General features: G+C 47.5%; 1 protein-coding gene across 7 annotated transcripts in view; it reads right to left on the bottom strand.

Moving 5' to 3' along the window:
• ARHGAP32 (Rho GTPase activating protein 32) overlaps positions 1–18,608 on the bottom strand; it is a 159,343-nt gene that overhangs the window by 17,744 nt on the left and 122,991 nt on the right. For 6 of the 7 annotated variants that reach the window (XM_071798681.1, XM_071798682.1, XM_071798679.1 and 3 more), the window contains one exon: positions 7,447–7,596. In XM_071798681.1, the coding sequence (XP_071654782.1) occupies positions 7,447–7,596 (150 nt within the window). Of the gene's footprint in view, positions 1–7,446; positions 7,597–17,171; positions 17,258–18,608 lie in introns of those variants that run through there. The other variant, XM_065855562.2, reaches the window with a different exon arrangement.

Genomic DNA, 18,608 nt, shown 5'->3' with positions numbered 1-18,608 from the left:
GTCTACCCGAGCGTGACTGGATTTACACAGCTCCACAACATCCCACACTCACAGAAACTGCAGACACACCAGGGTATGACAGAACGGAAAAAATAAGCCCAGAGGATATAATTAGGTGTCAAGTTAATATTCAAGCCGCTTCACCAACCGATCCCTTCCAGTTGACTTCTCAGCCTCATGCAGCAGCCACTGCCGGAGCGGTCTGTCCGTCCTTGTAAGCGTAAGGAGCAGCAAATTGCTTTATTTATAAAAAGGAGATAAAACCGCCTGAACTCAGGAAGAAAATCAGGGTCAAGCTCTTGTGAGCGTCAGCAAATCTTCATGGAAAAAGCTCAGATCGTTGTGGATTCCTCTGCAAGCCACCTTTGTGCTACACCTCCCATGGTGATCCAGATTCATTCCTACATTAGATGCCAGGTCTGATCAACCTGCCCCGTGACACAGACCCTGAATAGGTCAGGTGGCAAATCCCCTTATATCAAGCAGCAAATGCCATCTGCCAGTCAGTTCTGAGCGCTGCTGAACTTGGGTGCTCTGTGCGTTCTTCCCGGCTTGCAGCAAACACACAGCTGGAGGAAAGACACCGAGCCCTTGTATGTTAAGCAACGGCAGAGAAAGAGCCTTGAGACCAAACGCTGCTTTTCTGGGGGAAGGAAAAGCAGCAGAGTGATCACCTTTGCTCCCCAATGTATGTGCAATGGAAATTTCAACTTCCACCACGGCAGCCCTAAGACGTTTGCAGAAGGAAACCTCAGCATCCGCTCCGGAGCTATCGGTACCTCGCAGCACCGCAATTGTTGGATTAGGAATCGACCAGATGCATATTTAGGCATCTGAGCCAGGATAAGCAACAACTTCTGGCCGCTGAGCGAACACACATTTGGAGAGCATGTTCGTAAAATGTGCATCAGTCATCCACACCGTAAGCTGAATGTCTGAGAGCAGAGCAGGCGGAACAGATGGCCCTCAATTCTAATACCGCTTCCAAAAACATTCTTGCAGGATAACACCCCTTCACGCAAAAAGATTCAACACCTCTTGAAGAAGAAAGTTTTTCAGGCTTCAAGCGGGCAGGGAAGGAGTTATATCATACTGAAGAAGTTGCCAAAAAGGGCTAAAACATGTTTTGCATTGCCTTCCAGCGCTGGGAGACAAGTGCGACCCAGGTGTAGATTGGTGTAGAAAAGCAAATAGATGAGAACAGCACCACCCACCGCAGCAAAGGCCAAGGTTCTGGCACAGTTAGTGGATTGAGAGGCTTCCCAACCGAGGGCCTGTGACACAAACAGCGAGCTCTGCGTGCTTCCCAATCCTTGTCACTCCCGGGTGTATCTGCCTGTGCAAACACACAGAACAGCACACACGGTATTTATGGAGCAGGGCAGCTGAGCAGCAACCTGCTGTGACAATGTGACCGGGGTCCAGGGAGAACAGGGGGAAGGTGAGGGATGGAGCACCAACAATACGCTTCCTGAAGTCCTTGTTTGCCATGGAAGGTCCTGGGCAGTAAGAAGAATTAATATACCATGAAAAAATTCTAGCAGGCTTGTTCTACACATTTCCTAATCTGGTTACCAGGACGATCTGTTCTTTAAGCTAAATATACCATATGCCAGCACCACAGATATTTTGGGGGAATTCTGCATGGTTGGAGAAGTGACTGAAATTCAAGCAGGGCTATAATTATCCTTGAAGGCCCTTTGCTGGAATGGTGACTTGAATTTGCTGATTTTTGAACAAAGATCGCACCTGATAATTACATGCATGTTTCAGCTCCCTCTCCCCTTTGAATCCCAAGCCCTAAATACACATCTAGATACATGCATATGCACACATATCTATTACCACTAGAATGAAATGGCAGGACCATGGGCAGGTGCTCCACTTGAACACAAACCGTGAGAATCTCAGCACCGTACACGTCTCCTGTTCCAAAATCAATCACCTCCCCTCACTCCTCCCTCCCTTTGCTGTCTCAAATAACAGGTGGTCCCAGGAAACCAAGCGCAAAAGGCTTGGAAATGTGGACGCATCAACAAAGGAGGCCCTAGAATATTTTATCCCCATAGCAGCTAAAGGAAATTTTTCAAGTCATTCCTGAGCATCTCTTAGCTGGTTTGAAAGGTTTATTGCATCTCTTCGGGCTCGTCAACCGGTTAATTCTTTGCCATTAAGAGGAAGCACAAGTTTTACGATTTTCATTCTGAAGAACGTTTTGATTCATCATGAAGTCAGGCACATTTCCCTTCCCATCATCTTGGGTTTCTTTTTTCCCTTTTTAATCGTTTGTAATATTCTTTCCCTGGGTTTGGGGAGGTTTGCCTTTTTAAAAGCAATTGGATTTTCTTAGTATGTTACTGGAACCATAATTATTTGCTCAGAGGGCTCCCATCAGCACCATTCCTCCCAGTATTGCAGCACTCAGGTGAACCGGTGCACAAGCTGGACCCTTGGCTGGTTAATGGGCCATCGCGGCTGAAATGCGGTGAATTAAAATGTCCTGAGTGCCACTCCGAACCTCTTAAATGAAGTTAATAACCACAGCTTGCAAGTGTAGGCAATGATACTTAGGAAGCATATGAAATAAAAACCAATATAACAAAGTTAGGGGCTGTGTTTTGAGCCACAAGAATGTCAATTTAAACAGAAAGATGAAGCTGAGGTGAAGCCCGATGGTCCAGGCTGCCTTTGCAAACGGGGAGGAAGGTGCGGGCATGCACCCCAAGAACACCCAGTGCCACACAAAAAGTGGGAAATGAGACAAAAATCCCCCTTGCCATACGTGTGGTTTATAGGTAACAACCCACCGATGGATATCCTTGCCCAAAGAAATACAGTTGCTTCTACCCCGATCCTTCTTCCTATTTTTAGCTCAATTTTACAAAGGATCATCCAAGCATTTTCTAAAACAACAGTAAAAAAGCTGTGATAATTCACACTGTAACTTTTCCTAGGAACCTTATTTTCAACTCCTCATTACTCCATTCACCAAGAAAAAAAATGTAACCTTAAAACATTCTCTTCTAAGGACTTTGTCTCACTCCTAAATCTGCCTCCTCACGTTTGAATCACCAGGAGTAAGAGAGAAGAGCAACTAAAGACCAAATTCCCTCCAAGATGTTCTCTTCTTGATCCCTAAGAAGTCCCCCCATTCAAATTCTTTCTGCTGTTAAGTCTGAGCCAGCTACCACAAGCTGCACCATTTCCTGGTAACACACAAGGTTTTTATTTCAAGTGTGACTTTTGCACTTGGGAAAGCGCAATAATGGAATCAGGGGCCATAAACCACGAGGCAGAGCCAAGAGCAGATCCCAGCAGCGCCCATTTGTGGAATCGGCCTCTGGCGCCGCACTCTGCTTCTTAAAACCGGACTTTTGTTTTTATGGCAGCTTATCCAGGAACTGTGTCAAAGCAAAGGGTAAAGTTCAAGCCTGAGGAATGTGAATCCCGCCGTGCCGCATCAGGCTGGGGAGGCAGACAACCACGGTTGAGATGAGTGACGTTCTGCATGCTGTGGGTACCTCTGTGCACCTGAGGTCTGCACGTGGGTCCTCACAGCACCTGTACAAGAGATCGGGGGCTTGCTTTTTTGTTTTTAATACAAAGAATCCACAAATTGAATAAAGATGCTACTAATACATTCATATTTGTCAGCGTCCTAGTGTTTAGATCAATGGCACTTAGTACAATGAGTTAGGAGGGGAATGAGTATCCACCTGGTTACGAGTGGAGGGGTGAGAGCACAAGCAATTCTTGTACAGACCACAACCGTTTTCTGCTGTTTGTTCCCCTACAGCTGGAGGGTTTCAAAATGCAGATTAATTTGCAACTCCCCGCTGTCCCCGGGTCACTCAGGCATCAAGAATTCCGCTTCTCACAGCTGCAGGCCGGGGAAATAAAAAGAAGGGAGACAGAAATCGTCTCTTTTCTTAACTGCGAACGCTTGTATTCCCCTCTGCAAGTACTTCCCCCAACAAGTAATTCTCCACGGGGACCCCATGTCCCTCTTTGTCACGCTAACCCTGTCCCAAATAATCTGGAGTTCCAGCAATTCAGAGGGCAGATGGTGAAGCAATAACAGTGCCTGTTGTGTTTGGAAATCTGCCCAAAATAGCTCCAAACTATTGGCCTTTAAAAGCATCAACTTGAGCTTGTGTAGCAGAGAAAGCATCTACAGGACGTGGAATACTCTCCGCTCATCTGCAATTTGGGTCAACTATCGCATTTGTGTCCAGGCTGTTGGATCCAGCTTTCACGTTACACGGTTTGTGTGCTCAGGTAGATACGGACCGATCAGAACAGATATTTAGGCACCTAAAACACACAGGTTTTTCACGATTTACAGAAGCGCATCAGGGAACAGTTTGGTTTCCAAAACAGTTGACACGTTTAGATTTGTGAAATTATGCAAACCCAACCATGTTTATATCACACTTTTAATCCTCCAAGTACTTCACAAGTATTAGAAACCCACCCTGCGGGTAGATATGGACTCTGAGTTTGATTTTACAGGCGTGGAGATGGACGGGAGATATCAAATAAGCTCCCTGAGGCCATGAAAGGTGTGTGGGTTTGAGCTCACGAGGACCTGGATCCAGGAGGGAGCATCACAAGATTTAGACCCAACAGAGAAGTCAACAATCCCATTCCCATTTTCCGAAGCAGCTTGGAGCACAGATCATGGTGAAAAAATAATCCTGTGACCCAGATCCTCACCTAAGGAACCAGACAACGATGCTTCCTTCCCCTCAGTGATGTCTTGTCTGCAGGGACCCTTGGGAAAGGAGCTGGAACTCCAACCACTGAAGGGCCCCATCACTGTTTGGAGAACTCAAAGTGACAGGACGCTACAAATTGAGTTAAGAAAGACACAAGCAAACCCCAAACCCTGGCTGACTCCAGCTGCCAGCCCAGTAAACCCTGCAATCCCCGCCATGAGTCACCAGGCACACAGGAAGATTTTAAGGTGCAGGACTCACCCCTACTTCTGTTTTGGTAAATGTTTGTTAAAATCCTCACCTCCCTCCCTATACTGCTGATAGTGTTACCTCTCGGATCCATACACATCAATTAAAGAGATGACAAAGCGCATCTTCACCCCAAATGACAAGGCAGCAGCAACGCCAGCCTGCTTGCTCCACTCAGCCCATCCTACCCAGTCGCCCTCCCCTACGGAGAAATTCCATAAACACATATATCACACCCTGCAAGTTCTGTCACGCCAGCCTGAGCAGAACCTTTCAGAAGAGAGAGGACGCAGCGCAAGACTAAAACACTCCGGAAAAACAAATGCTTTGCTGCCTCAGAACCCGGCCCATGCTGAACGTAAAGCGTGTATAAAGCTCTGCAGGATGATCTCGCTGGGTTCCTGCTCCGTAACAGTAAGCAGGTCACACTTCTGCATTGTTTCCTTCTGTACATCTCATGCCAATTTATTTCCCTTTTGACGACAGGAGGGAGGCAGGAGGAGAGCGATTACTGCTGAGCGCACAGAAAGACAACTCGCTGCAGTAGGTAAAACATCTCCTCTGCCTTTGCAAACTCCCCCCTGCGCACACGGGCGCAGCGCAGCAATCGCTCTTCTCCTGGCTAAGCAACCTGAGCCAGCTGCCTCCACGGTGCTCGGCGCAACGATGCTCGACAGACTTCAGGTTTTGTGCTTCCTTATCCCTTTATTCCTCAGTCTGCTCCTCTCTCACCGTTTCCTTTCTAAAAGGCAAAGTTTCAGATGCTCAGGACTGTGAAATCAGGACTGCTTGTGTTATTTCACAGAGAGTTCTTGAGAATTTAAGCAGTGGCAGCTTCCCAAAGCTGATAGTAAATCAAATTCTTACCATAAGTCCAGTTTGGTTCAATATTGCATTTTTGAGGGGCATGTGAATGCCTTGCCACTCATTTTAAACACTGTGGACAGTGCCGTTTTCTCCTCCAGCGCTGCTAAATGTTTTTGGGTATCAGACAGTAACACATCAAAACTATAATTAACTTACACAATCTATTAACATATGAGCCTGTCTTTCATTTTTCTGAACTGGGATGTGTTAGGGTTGTGTAATGCCGAAGTGTTACCGTGCACAGACTTCTGAAAAAGTACTCTGTGCTCCTATAAAAACACTTGTTTATGTTCTGGTTATGAGGTGAAGGCGCAGAGCTGCATCTTCGCTCCATTTAATTCAATTTAGGGTCTCCTGTGGTATCTCAGTCCCCTCTCGACACATCAGCACTGCAGTCGGCTCCAAGACTGAGGAACATTAACGCTGCAGATTTTCAAACGGATTTTAAAATGCTGTGCATGCACGGAGCTCCATTCGCAGGAACCCAGAACCATCCCGGGCATTACATCACTTGGAATACAGATCAGAGAGCTGAATCACACTGAAAAATCCAACCCTGCTGCGTGAAACGGAGACATGGCCCTGTTAGCAACGTTCAAATTGGATCTGCTTCACTCCGGGGAGCTGGGAAGAGTTATTAACGCGAGGGTGAAAAGCGACTGGTAACTCCTCAGGTGAAGAGACCTCATCAGCACAGCTCGGTCACAGACACTCGGGGCACGGGATGGGAGGGGAGCGACCAGAGGAAGACGTGAGCTCCTTCAGACCATCGAACGGGAGCCCCTTGGGGAGTTAGAACAGTTTAGTTCGGCTCAGGATGTGTGCCCCTTAAAGCCAGGGAAAGAAGTCGGTGCAGAGGGCAGGGAAAAGCTGGAGTGGTTGCTGACTTGCGCCTAAGGAAACCGGACAGGAGAAGGGCTGGGGATACAGGAGAATTCTCTCCTTCCCGTTAATGAGCTCGCTCTGCTGGCTTGTCTCCTGCCCTCCGAGACTACACGAATATCCAACCAGCTCTACAGCTACTCAGCGGTGTAAATAACCTGCTTGTGATGTAGTTTTTACATGGGTTACTGGCTGTTTCTGTCCCCAAACCATCCAGTTTCTGGCTCACACATGCTTTTCAAGCCCCAGCTCCACTGGTTCCAATTAACACCCCAATGAGCCTTGCCACGGTCCCAATTCCATAAAAACAAGCTCATATTACTCACCAACCGGTAGTAAACCCCTTCTTGTCAGGCAAGGGAGTGCATGTTGCTGTTACCAGCTGAATCAGTGGAAAAAGCGCAAAAGCAGCTCCTCACCCTTTACCAGCCCTTTTATGAAGGGCGCTCGGAGGAACAAGGAGTCTGAAGTACCACTGGGAACAACTTTGTTACCCCACGCGTTTCAAAGACTTCAAGATGCTGAGGACCCATCTACAGCAGGTCCATCTTCCGCACCTTCAGTGCTCCCACATCGAACCATGATGCTACTTATCAGCATCAGCCTCAATTTATCTCTCAGCCATCAATTTTTATCACACATTTCTCTGCTGGTAACCAACTAGCCCCTTGTTAGATATGAAATAAAGATTCCCCAGAGAGGCAGAACTCAGGAACGGATCGTTTCTTACCGTCATGTCCAGAGTTGAGAAGATGCTCTCCCAGGTCACAGCCAAACACCCTTTCCTTCAGGATTCCCCGCTGTTTCAGCTTCTGCTTTGTTGGGCGCGACTTCATGAATGTCCGAAGGAAGGTGATGAGCTTACCGTGCTTCTTTGACACTGCGCAACAACATAAAGCAAAAAACCAGACACTTCGTTTTAGGTTTGACTCAGTTGGGCAAGGCCAAGCATAACATATTCTACAGAGCACATAGGAACTGTAGTAACGTCAACATCCATTATTTATTGAAACAGATTTTGTTTGTCTGATACTAAACAGAGACTCGGTTTTTGTTCTAATTCTTGGCTAGTGCCTAAACAAGAGGAGACAGCTGTAACAGAAGGATTTAACACAAAGACACATTGATCTGCAAAGCAGCTTCAGGTGGGAGTGTTGTAAAGCTCTGTCACGACATATGGATGGTGGGCAGCACCTGAGCGCTCCAATCCTCATCGCTGGGAAAACCAACAGGGCTGAACTGACACAACCAGTGATCGCGTGTACGTCGACAAACATGGTATATAATGCACAGCATAAATGCTTTGTTCCTGGCTCTCATTCTGAGAGTTGCAGGCGCCTCCAGAACAAACAGATGACTAATAATATCTGAACGTAGGGCACATTTAGCTCTAAGAGCTGAGACTGCCCTCCCAGCACACCTGCAATTTCCATGGACCGGCTCTATCTGTGCAGGTACAGCCCATCCCAGGGCATTATTACCTCCCCGAGTCTTCTCAAGTCTTTGTTTAGACTCAAGTCTTTGGTTTCTTTAAGAGAAAACTACAGCAGGGGATTTGAAGAGGTGCAGTTTATCCCCTGCAGAATAAATACAAGTCCACAAAGGGATGAGAACCTGGCTCAGGACCCATCCCTGCAAACCTCCTGCTCCGTTTGCAACGCCACATGGGCTCTGTGTTATTTATACTGTGAAACCGGTCACTCTGTTAAAACCATCCAGGGCAGAAGGAGGTGACACAAATCAATTCCAAGGGGGAGGAGAGGCTGAGCTCAGCTTTGAATGGGACGCAGAACAAAGCCCTTGCAAGTCAACTTCTCTTCCCGAGGCCCCTCTGAAAGCGAGAGGGCTCCAGCCTCCCCAACAAAAGTGCCATTGTGGACATGATTTAAAAGCAGTTTAACTCTCTGGAAAAGAACAAATTGGTGGGTATAAAAGGCTGCGAAGCCTTTACAGCTCCAGGAAGTTGTAAAAGCTCCTGCAGCCCCACAAGGCAACACCGGCAATCGCTGCCCTGCTCCCGCCTCGCATCCTGGAAAGACAACCTTATATTCCACCTGTGTTCAAATCCTAAGTGCTGGCATCATATTTTAGCACGGCAATGCTATTTCGAACAAAACGGAGAGGTATGGAGACCCCCAGTGACAAAGGTGCATCTGTTCAGTGTCTCTGTAACACGTACAACCCGAAATTCAGCGAGCGGCTTTGCAAGTTGGGACTCGGCAAAAGAGAGATTTGGGCTGCAATGCTTCACACCGGCAGACGGGGACTCTTCAACCAGACACCTGCGAAACCTTGTCCCAAGGTTATGTTGTTCACGATGTTTTAATCCCCTTAAACAGCTGAGTATTCTCCCTTCTATTTCACCAGATATTAATGCAGCCCCTCCATTTATAATTAACCTGATGCCAATGACTTCAGCATATTTTTGTGTATTCATAGAGCTCTGCTTTTGGATAAAGTCCCTATCAGTATTGTGACAGCAGCCGGGTACATCCAAATACCTGAAACCCCCAAATCTCCAGCAAAACCCACTCTCAACGATCAAACCCGAATCATTTAACAAAAGGCAGAAGCATTGGGCATGACAAAGTACAGCTATGGGGGTTTTAATTAAAGGACTGCTTTCAGTTTGATGGGAGTTTTTTAATTACACGCCATAAATGAACAGATTGTGCTGACGTGCCAAACAAAGTTAGGGGAGATTTTGGCTGTATCCGTCATCACAGCGAAGTAACGGCTCATTTATCATCCCTATCAGTCCTGCTTGAGAATAAATGGGGACAGAGCCTCATCCCAACTCGTGTGGAATTTCAAAGGGTTTGCACCCTCGGGCTCCCAGGATAAACCTGAGACAGATGCTTCTACAACAGTCAAATAGAAGGATAAAGCAATTACCAATAGGTATGTGTACATTTGAATCATTTCACAGACTCTGTATCCAGTCCTTAATGATGTATCTTGCTTGACTTAATAAAAAATGAGTCCATCAGATAATGGGGTTAAAATGGAGAAAAGTGCACCTGATTCCATTATTGCAGAAGCTCCACTCGTGCTGGTGACCAGGTCAGCAAGTGACTTCTGGGTGTCACCTCAGGTACCAAAACCAGTAAAAGGTGCAACGGATACACTTGCATGACATACTTTGCTTGGTATTGATATTCATTTTTACGAATAACCCAAAATGAGTCCTGAGTTTTTAAAAACACAATAAATCTGCTCTGACTTTAAAGCCACTCAGTACAGGTTAAAATAATGGTCTTGTTTTCTGCATCGTTAAGTCCACTCCTACAAACACTCCCATAGCGAACCAGAGCACCAGCTCGAGACAGCGCCAGGGCAGGGCCAGTTAAATACCCAGCAACTCACTTATCGGTGGCCGGTGAAACATTTGCACAGTTCATGGGTTAAACACGGGTTCCCGCACGGTTCTTCTCTGCATCGCTGCCTACTCCCTATAAAGAGTTTCTCAGCCTAAACCGACCTCGGAGTTCTATACCTACGCAAGAATGATTCACTGACGGGGAAGAAAAGAGAATGGTGAGCAAATCCAAGCAGTCATCTCCTTGCTGACAGGTTAGAGAAGAGAACAAAAACGCAAGTAGGTGTCTGATGAGGCTAAGTTGTCCCTACCAGCCCGGGAGGTTGGACCATGCGCTGTCTTTCTGCCAATAAAAGTGAAACGTTTGCCATCCTGCTTCCAAGCCCTCCGGTATCATTTGACCCCCAAACCAGCAATGCACCCCAAGAGAAACTTAATTTCTGATGCAGTTTGGTTTAGCTGAGGTAGCAGATAAGCACCAATACCAAGGCTGCTATCAAGAACCCAGCAGAATAATGTTTTCTGCTCTGAAACCCTGGTCCCAAGGCGCTGCTGCCCCACCAGCACCCGCACGTGATGCTCTCCTGCTCCTACACCTGTCTGCTGGTCTTGAAAACCCAGAGTTAGTGAAGGCAAAGAAATTAGAGAATCAAGGCACAGGGTTTAGACTGGAAATAAATCTGAAGTTGTTACAAACCAAGGAGGTGCGAATAAACCAATCAGCCCTTTTCTGCCTTTATTGTCCCACCACTATAAATCAAATTGTTTACCAAGAAATGGAGGCCCTCCTGGAAGAAGCAGGGACTAATTTTCCTCAGAAAGGTGGGTTTGGATTAATATCCTGGCACTAATGTGTCAGTTCGGAGTGAGAAAAACTATCACATCCTTAACTGACGTAACCAGAGCGGCCAAAGCCTTTGTACGGTGGGAAGGGAGGGAGGAAAAGGAAACCTTGAATGCTTGTGCAGGGTTTATTGTGGTTTTGGGCAGCTGCCACGCGCTGTGCTCCCCGAGGAACACTGATCCATCAGACCACGCTGGTGTTGCTGTCCCACCGAGCTTTTCTGGTATAACCGAGGCCCGAAATTCCCCTGACACTGATGAAATGATTAACTAAGAATGACTTCATTAAAAGCAGGACTTGTTCACCCTAATGCTGCAGACTGGCTTTGAATCACGGTGACTACTACCATTCTAATAAATGTGTCCCCTAGATCGTTTTGTGCATGCATTTTCAGTAAGAAAAAACCCATGAAGCAAACGTTCCGAGAACAAAATACAACACGGTCAACCTGCAGGCCTGGCAGCATCTCCCATCATTGCATCATCTCCCATCATCGCATCATCTCCCAGCATCGCACCATCGTTCACACCATCTCCCAGCACCGCACCATCTCCCAGCACCGCACCATCTCCCATCTCACTCTGTATCTTTCCAAAGACCACGGCAAACAAACAGCAGAAAGCAAACATTAACAGATATCAAATCTTGCACATTTATGTGCACTAAGCAGGTAGGTGCTTGCCCGGTGGATGTCCAGCTGACCCAGCAATGGATTTTGAAGGGGATAGTGGCAATTTCTTATAGAACATCCTCACTGCAACCTAATTAGACTTTGCCAAGGGAAAACAAACAGGTGCTAAACAAATACAGAACACCTGCTTTATCTCCTGTTGTCACCTCCAATATCTGAGGTTTGAACTCACGCTCGGACCAAACTCCTCTTTGCAGGATTATTGTCCGCAGGATGTTTTCTGATATGGGGTGAGGAGACTCGGACTCCAAGGGAAAACCTTGGAGGGTGGAGGCTGAGCCGTGTTCCCAGTTTTGTTTCTCTTCTTATTAACAACCATTTTCCAGGCTGCAGAACCCCGCTGTGAGAGCTTGGTCCAAAGGGCAAAAGCAAGAACATGTGTGGCCGCATACTTTAAAATAGATAAACAAACTGCAATATCCAGCCACAGAATGGAAGATGAAAAAGGTGTGGGCATGCTGCAAAAAAAGCACAGCTAGGTATTGCAAAACAAAAGCAAAATCCGTCCTCTCTGAAGACAGATTTACAGCAAGTCGAGCTAAAATTTTTCCAGGCTATTAGCCCCTCGAGACCCATTCTCCTCTAAAATTAAACTTTGCTGCGGGGAGAGAAAGAGCATCCAGAGTCTCTTCTGCAGAAAGAGCAGCACCAGGAACTGCGAGATGGGAAACTGGGTTTGGTTTTGCCACGTATTTCCTATGCTGCTGATTCTGCAAACGCTCGGGAATACACTGAACTGCATGAGTTCAACTGGTTCCCACTCAGCATCAGTTATCTTGGCTCCTCCTCTGTAAATCGTTTTAATATCCATCCCGTCACGTTTGGACAGGCCCTGTGGACCCCCATCTTACTGGAGAGAAATTATACACAGCCAAGGACTGAGTCACAGCTCCCCGTTCTCTGTCATGTTCCTTAGCAACAAGACGTTTTACTCCTTTCCTCCTGCCACAGCACATTCTATTTTGGAAGCTAATTTATACAGCCCTAAAAACCCATCCAGAATGTGGAACCATGCACCACCAAGCACCGTCCTGCAGTCCTTGAACAGGATGCTGGTTTTGAAGAAAGACCAACCAACACCACATCAAAAACAACACTGATTTCTACAATCGGTGGTCACAAAGATTTTCAGGAAGAGATTTGGAAATTCCATAGATGCGAGAGTTTAAAAATATCCTTCTATCTCCGATAACCTTCAAAAAATTAACTATGATGACAAGAACCAGCCAAGAATAAGCACATGCTTCCAGCTGTCACAAGCACCATACACACGTAAAGTGAAGCAGGTCATTAAAACCGGTAAGTGATGTTGCTGTTCTTATTTACAAAGTCTAGGACTAAGGAAACCACAGTTTTGCATCTGCCCAGGCTTCTGGAGCCATCCTTTGTGCCTGTGAGCAATAATCTCAACTCAACTGCAGCTCTTCCTTGTCCCTGCCAAGCTCAGGCTCTGGCTCAGGCTGGAGGAGCGGCTTATTTGGGTTGGCATAGGAACATCTGGCATCAGAGACTTGGCGACTCACTCAGCACGTTACCATTCCCCGATTATACAACAACCTCTGTCAGCTTTCGCAGCATTTGGGTCTAATTAATCCTCTCCCAGAGAGAGAAGACTGCAAATTCAAAAGCTAAAGTATATCTGACCAGCAGCATCGATTGCTTTCAACGTTATTTATTTGATCACACACACATCTGTAATGATACGCACAAGGATTAGCTACGGTTTGAACTGTCTGAAGAAGGTTTATTTGTGTCAATGAGGAAATGTACACAAATCCCATGAACTATTGACAATGACAAAACCTCCTTTCCATGCTTTTTGCTGCCAAATTTGTTTTTATAATGGAATAAGAACTATAAGCACAAGGTCAGCCAGACGCACAACTGTCACCTACCCACAGATAGCAAAGTTCGATACCAAAAATCTGCCATACCAGAGCAAACTGTGCCTGTTTATTTCAGGCTGTAAAGCCATGAGGGAGCATTAAGATAATATGACCTGACCTCCTGAACAAACAGACCGCGGGACAGCTCTGAATTAACTCCTGGCAGTACAACATACCTGCCCTGAGGGGTGCGGGACTGGTTAGCAGATAGGAATCAGTCAGCTGAAGGCGAAATGGGAGGGAGGTTTCAAAGGTACAAGGGCTGACAAGGTAAATCTATTAATTCTATTAACATGTTTGAATTGTATCTGGAGAAAAAAAGCAGCGCTGACTAAGAGTGACACGGAGCAGGGATGGGCCTTGGCAGGTAAAACCTCGAGGGCTTGTAACTGGAGGTGAGGAAATAATTATAGATGGGTTGTGGTTCAAAGGAAGCAATTTAGCAGAAGCCAGAACTGGAAAACAAGTGGGAGCCGAAAACAAACCGATAGAGATGAGGGCATTTAGCACATGAGGCAGCTCAGGTGACGGGACAGAGGTCACGAAGCCAGCGATGGGACTGGGAGACAAGGGGAGCACACTGGGAAATGCAGAGCTGGGAGACAATGAGTGAGAAACACCTGCAATACATTTTTTTCTCTTTCGTTCATACTACATTTTGCGAACCCTCTGTGCAAATCTTAACGTAGTCCTTGAAAATTAGTGTTCTGACTCAGGTGACAGTATCAGCAGGACAACTAAAGCTCAGCTTTGTCCATCAGGAGATGGTGTTAAGTCTTCCATTCACTTCACTTTAGGATGTCCTGATCATTTGACCCTGCACACCCAAGCACACACTGCACCCAAATGGCCTTCATGTAACACTCAATTTGAACTAAAAAGAAGGTGATACTGGAACTTGAATGTATCTCTAATATAGAATTCCTACAGCCTGACAAGAAACCCTATTTTATGACAACCCCAAAGGTGTGTCCCATGAAAGGTGTCACAGGTTATCAGCGTCTTATCTTGAACCTCACATGGTGCAGTAGCACGAAGAACACGCAGATAAGAATCAACATCAATAACCAAGGAAGCATCAACATCAATCAGGTAATTCCATGTCAGATACTCTCCAGATAGCTGCAAACAAGGGAAACGGGTGGAGAAACCAAGAGTCAAGATGTCACCTAAGCTAAAAAACCATCTGGATGGTTTTGCAAACCCATGCAGGGTCCTTCCTTGATCAAAACTCTTCAAACCAGTTTAAATGAAGCTGCAGCACGGCAGCCTCACCCACACTGCTCCTCCTGCTGCTGGCAGGGCTGCAGGAGATGTTCCCCAAACTGACAGTAACCCAAGCCAACCCTGAATAACATCAAGCACTTTGGACACACGCACGCAGCCCGGAGCGTTCAGCAGTCGCTCAAACACAGATCACGCTTCAGCCCAGCCCCGACATCAGCTACAGCAGGAGAACCGGAGTGACCACGGCGGGCCAGTCACTCCGGTTTGGCACACAGCTCGCTCCAGCTTGGGTGGTGGGAGGAGGCAAGGGATGAAAAGCGATCCGACGTGAACCAACAAACAACAGAAGGTGAATAATTAGGAGTTTGGCAGACGAAGCCCAATGCTGGAGCGAGAGGGTGTTTGCTTTGGGAAGGCACCTTTTACTCCATTGGGAAGGGACGTGAGCAATCCAGCTGGAACAAGGAGGAGACTCGGGTCAAGCACACTGCCTCCCTTTTCCCGAACCACAGGGCACAGCTGTTACTGCAATCCTCGGCGTGAAGGCTCTGCTGAAGTACGCGGTACTCCCAGTATGACCAGTAAGATCACTGCTGCTCTCCCAGTCCGATGCTGATCTCCACTTTCATTAGCCAGAGGGCAGCTCTTTGCAGCCCAGACCAGTTATTTCCAAATTACAGTCACCTACTCTTCCAAGATTGATACAGTTCCAGTTCTTTTTCTACTTACAACCCCGGCTTTATAAATTCATTATACTTTTGCTACGTGCACCTGCATTAAGGCCGGAGCTGATTCTGCCTTTGGAAGCAAAATTCCCACTCACCTGGAGTGGAAACAGTATTGAAAACGAGCAACATGAGCCTCATTCACATTACAGTCACTTTATACAGCACTGGCAGGATACAATAGCCTTAAAAAGGATGAAAATGACGTCTTCCCATACATCCTCCTCGCAAAGCTGAAGAAGTGTAAAAAGGCTTTACCTAAAATGAAAATTGGCCCCATACGTTTGGGGATTTGCAAAGAACTAAATCTGCTTTCTACGACTTAGGAATGCAGATATTGTATTGTTTTGCCTGCTTTATTCTCTGCCTTTATCTTACCAGTCCAGAGCTTTGATTTCAAGCAAGACTCTTTTATCGTGCCTGTGTGGTGCCCAGAACAAAAGAGGTGGGGGAAGAGTGGAACAGGAAGGCCTCCTGTCCTCTCTGTCTTAAATAATAAGATCCTGCAGGGCATTTAGTCCTTAAAATGGACTATAGCTTCTAGGAGGTTTTCTGAACAAATGCGAACAGACGAGCCATGGCTACTTGCAAAGTGTCTACAGTGATCACAGTAACAACTCTCCCTGGGAATTTGATTTTTCAGAGCGTGCTGTTCGCTGCCCTGGGGCCCCAGCAAACAAAGCACTTGCATTTTTAAATAGGAAGCCCCCTTCTGAACAGCAGCGTCAATAATATTAATGCTTAGGAATGCATCCTGTGTCCTTAGCGTGCCAGGCTGGGGAGGGAGGGAAAACAAAAAGATACAGTGATATGCAAAAATCTATTGAAATTCAAATTGTAGACATTCCCATCTGTCAGCTGCCTCTTTGGGAGCGAGGTATAAATCTGAGCAGCAGCACTGAGCTCACGTCTCTGCAAGCCCAAGGACGAGGTGGGCAGCGCCGGAGGGGGCCTGAGAGCCCAAATTCCTTCTCCCCCGGGATTTGGGTGGGAATCATCCCGGACATGAAAGAGGCTCTGGACTGCTACACAGGATGACCCCAAACTAAATCCAATAAAAGAGTTTACAACTACAGACCTAGCGACTAGAAAGGTGCAAGACAAGCCTCAAGTCAGAGATTAGCAAAAGGGAAACAGAAGTAAAATAAGTAGTAAGGGGGGGAGGGATATGTGGTGTTAATAACTTTTTGGTTGGCAAGAGAAGCCAATGACCAAGCCAGGCACCCTGCCCAAGGGCACAGATCCCTGAGGATCAACTCTCACAGCAGAAACAGACTGGACCACAAGCAGCAGCCACGGTGTCAGATGAGAGAGCATCATTGGAAATCATTGAGCATCAGGTATTTTCTCATGCCGAAAAACGTGATCCCTGGTTACCCCTCCACCACGCAAGTCATTTAAGAGCCTGGATAGTGCTGCTCCTGTGTAAGATCAGTCCTGCTCCAGGCACAATGTCCTGTCCATGTGCAGGACGCTCCCAGCCCAGCCTGGCACCCTTGTCCCCAGCGGGGAGGTGTTAACTCCAGCACTGTATACCAAGCCACCTCTTTCCTGATGCAACATTGCCAGCGAGGAAAAATTCTTAATTCAAATACATTAATTCTCCAAAACCGCAAATTAAATAGCCGGCGAGTTACTAAGCAACAAGTGGGCTCAGGAACCTAAAAATACTCTGCAAGGCTTACATAAGAAAGACGCTAATGCGAGGAAGATAAAAAATAAAAATTAAAAGAGAGATAGGAGCAAGAAGGGAGCGCTCTTACCCTGCTCGGCTCCTCGGCGGCCAGCGCAGCTCTGCGGTGGTCGCAGCCCGGGGGTCTCGGCTCGGCCCGGAGCGCCAATCGGGAGCTGCGGGGGCACTCGCCGCCTCTGCGGCTCCTGCCAGGCCCCTCCCCGGCCAGCCCGGCCCGGCCCCGCCGGCTCCACCTCCCGCAGGTGCCTCCTTCCCCCGCGGAGCCGGCAGCCACCCGGCCCGGCTGCCCCGCTTCCCCGCTGCCGGCCGGCGCAGCCCGGAGCGCAGTGGGGCTGGGGGTCCCTCCCCGGAGCCCTGTGGACCCCCGGCTGGGCAGTGACCCGCGGTCCGGGGCGGACAAAGGGCAGGGGATCGGCAATGGAGTGTCAGACCTCTGGGTTGTCTCAACATAACCCGTGACCTCGCGTCAGCCTCTGTTATCAGGATGGACCCGGCTTGGCATCCTTTTCCAGCTGGGAAAACACACGGGGACAAAGAATGGGGTCAGGAGAGCTACGCTCAAATTTATGCGCAGCTTTCTTATTCCTTGCATGCTGCTAAACTGCACCTGCGTGCCCCAAAAACCACCGAGCAGCAATGGCAAAACTCAGTTTTAAAGAGCACAGAGTACATCTGCACCATCATTTAAGTGCAGGTCTCACGCTGCAAATCCTCAAGTGCAAGCTAAAAGGGGTCTCAGCATCTCCAAAAGGAAGGGAGGAAGGCTGGGCACACCTGGAAGCTTTGATGGAAGCACATCCCATGGGCCTATCCGTCCCTGAGCTCTGGGACAGCAGAGACACTTCGCACCCAGGGTGTCTGTTCTGTTAATGTAATTACAGCGCTAAAGAAATTACGTCCCCTCCCACTTCGACCGGCTGTTACACAGTTTGTGGCCGCATCGATCAGATCACTGAAAACAAACACAATTAAAAACTCTCTGGGAGTTCTGCTATTTAAAAACAAAGCAAAACGACACGGATTATTTTACAGCGACCTAGGTTATGCTCAGTTCCAAAAAACCACTGTAGCAACACACCATGCTCTGGAGCAGAAAGCACAACGGGCCGTAACTCAATTTACCCCATGTGGGGCAGCCCTGCCCAGCCACACCGAGGCCACCAAGGACAAACCCATGAGCATCACAGGTTTGGGGAAACTTCAGCCAAGTTTCCCCATCTTTCTGTAGTGCTGGAGGAGCTGGTGGCGTTACCTGCATTGATGGCACGCTCGAGGAATTAATGCCACCGCTGCTGTTCTGTTTAACCACGCCGACCCCAAGCTCCTCAGTTCAAACGAGGCCGCAGCGCATTGTATCAACCTCGGTAATTGCCGTCACACACTTCAAAATGTGGGCTCACCAGATACGTTGGACAACCTCAGGGTCAGCAGGATTACAGAGGAATCTGCTTCTATTTATGCAGACATCTCGGTCATCAGAAGGGTACAACTCATTCCTTTTGGTGTT

This window comes from Patagioenas fasciata, chromosome 24 (genome assembly GCF_037038585.1).
Source record: "Patagioenas fasciata isolate bPatFas1 chromosome 24, bPatFas1.hap1, whole genome shotgun sequence".
Classification (NCBI taxonomy): domain Eukaryota; kingdom Metazoa; phylum Chordata; class Aves; order Columbiformes; family Columbidae; genus Patagioenas; species Patagioenas fasciata.
This window is presented reverse-complemented; position numbering and strand designations above follow the sequence as displayed.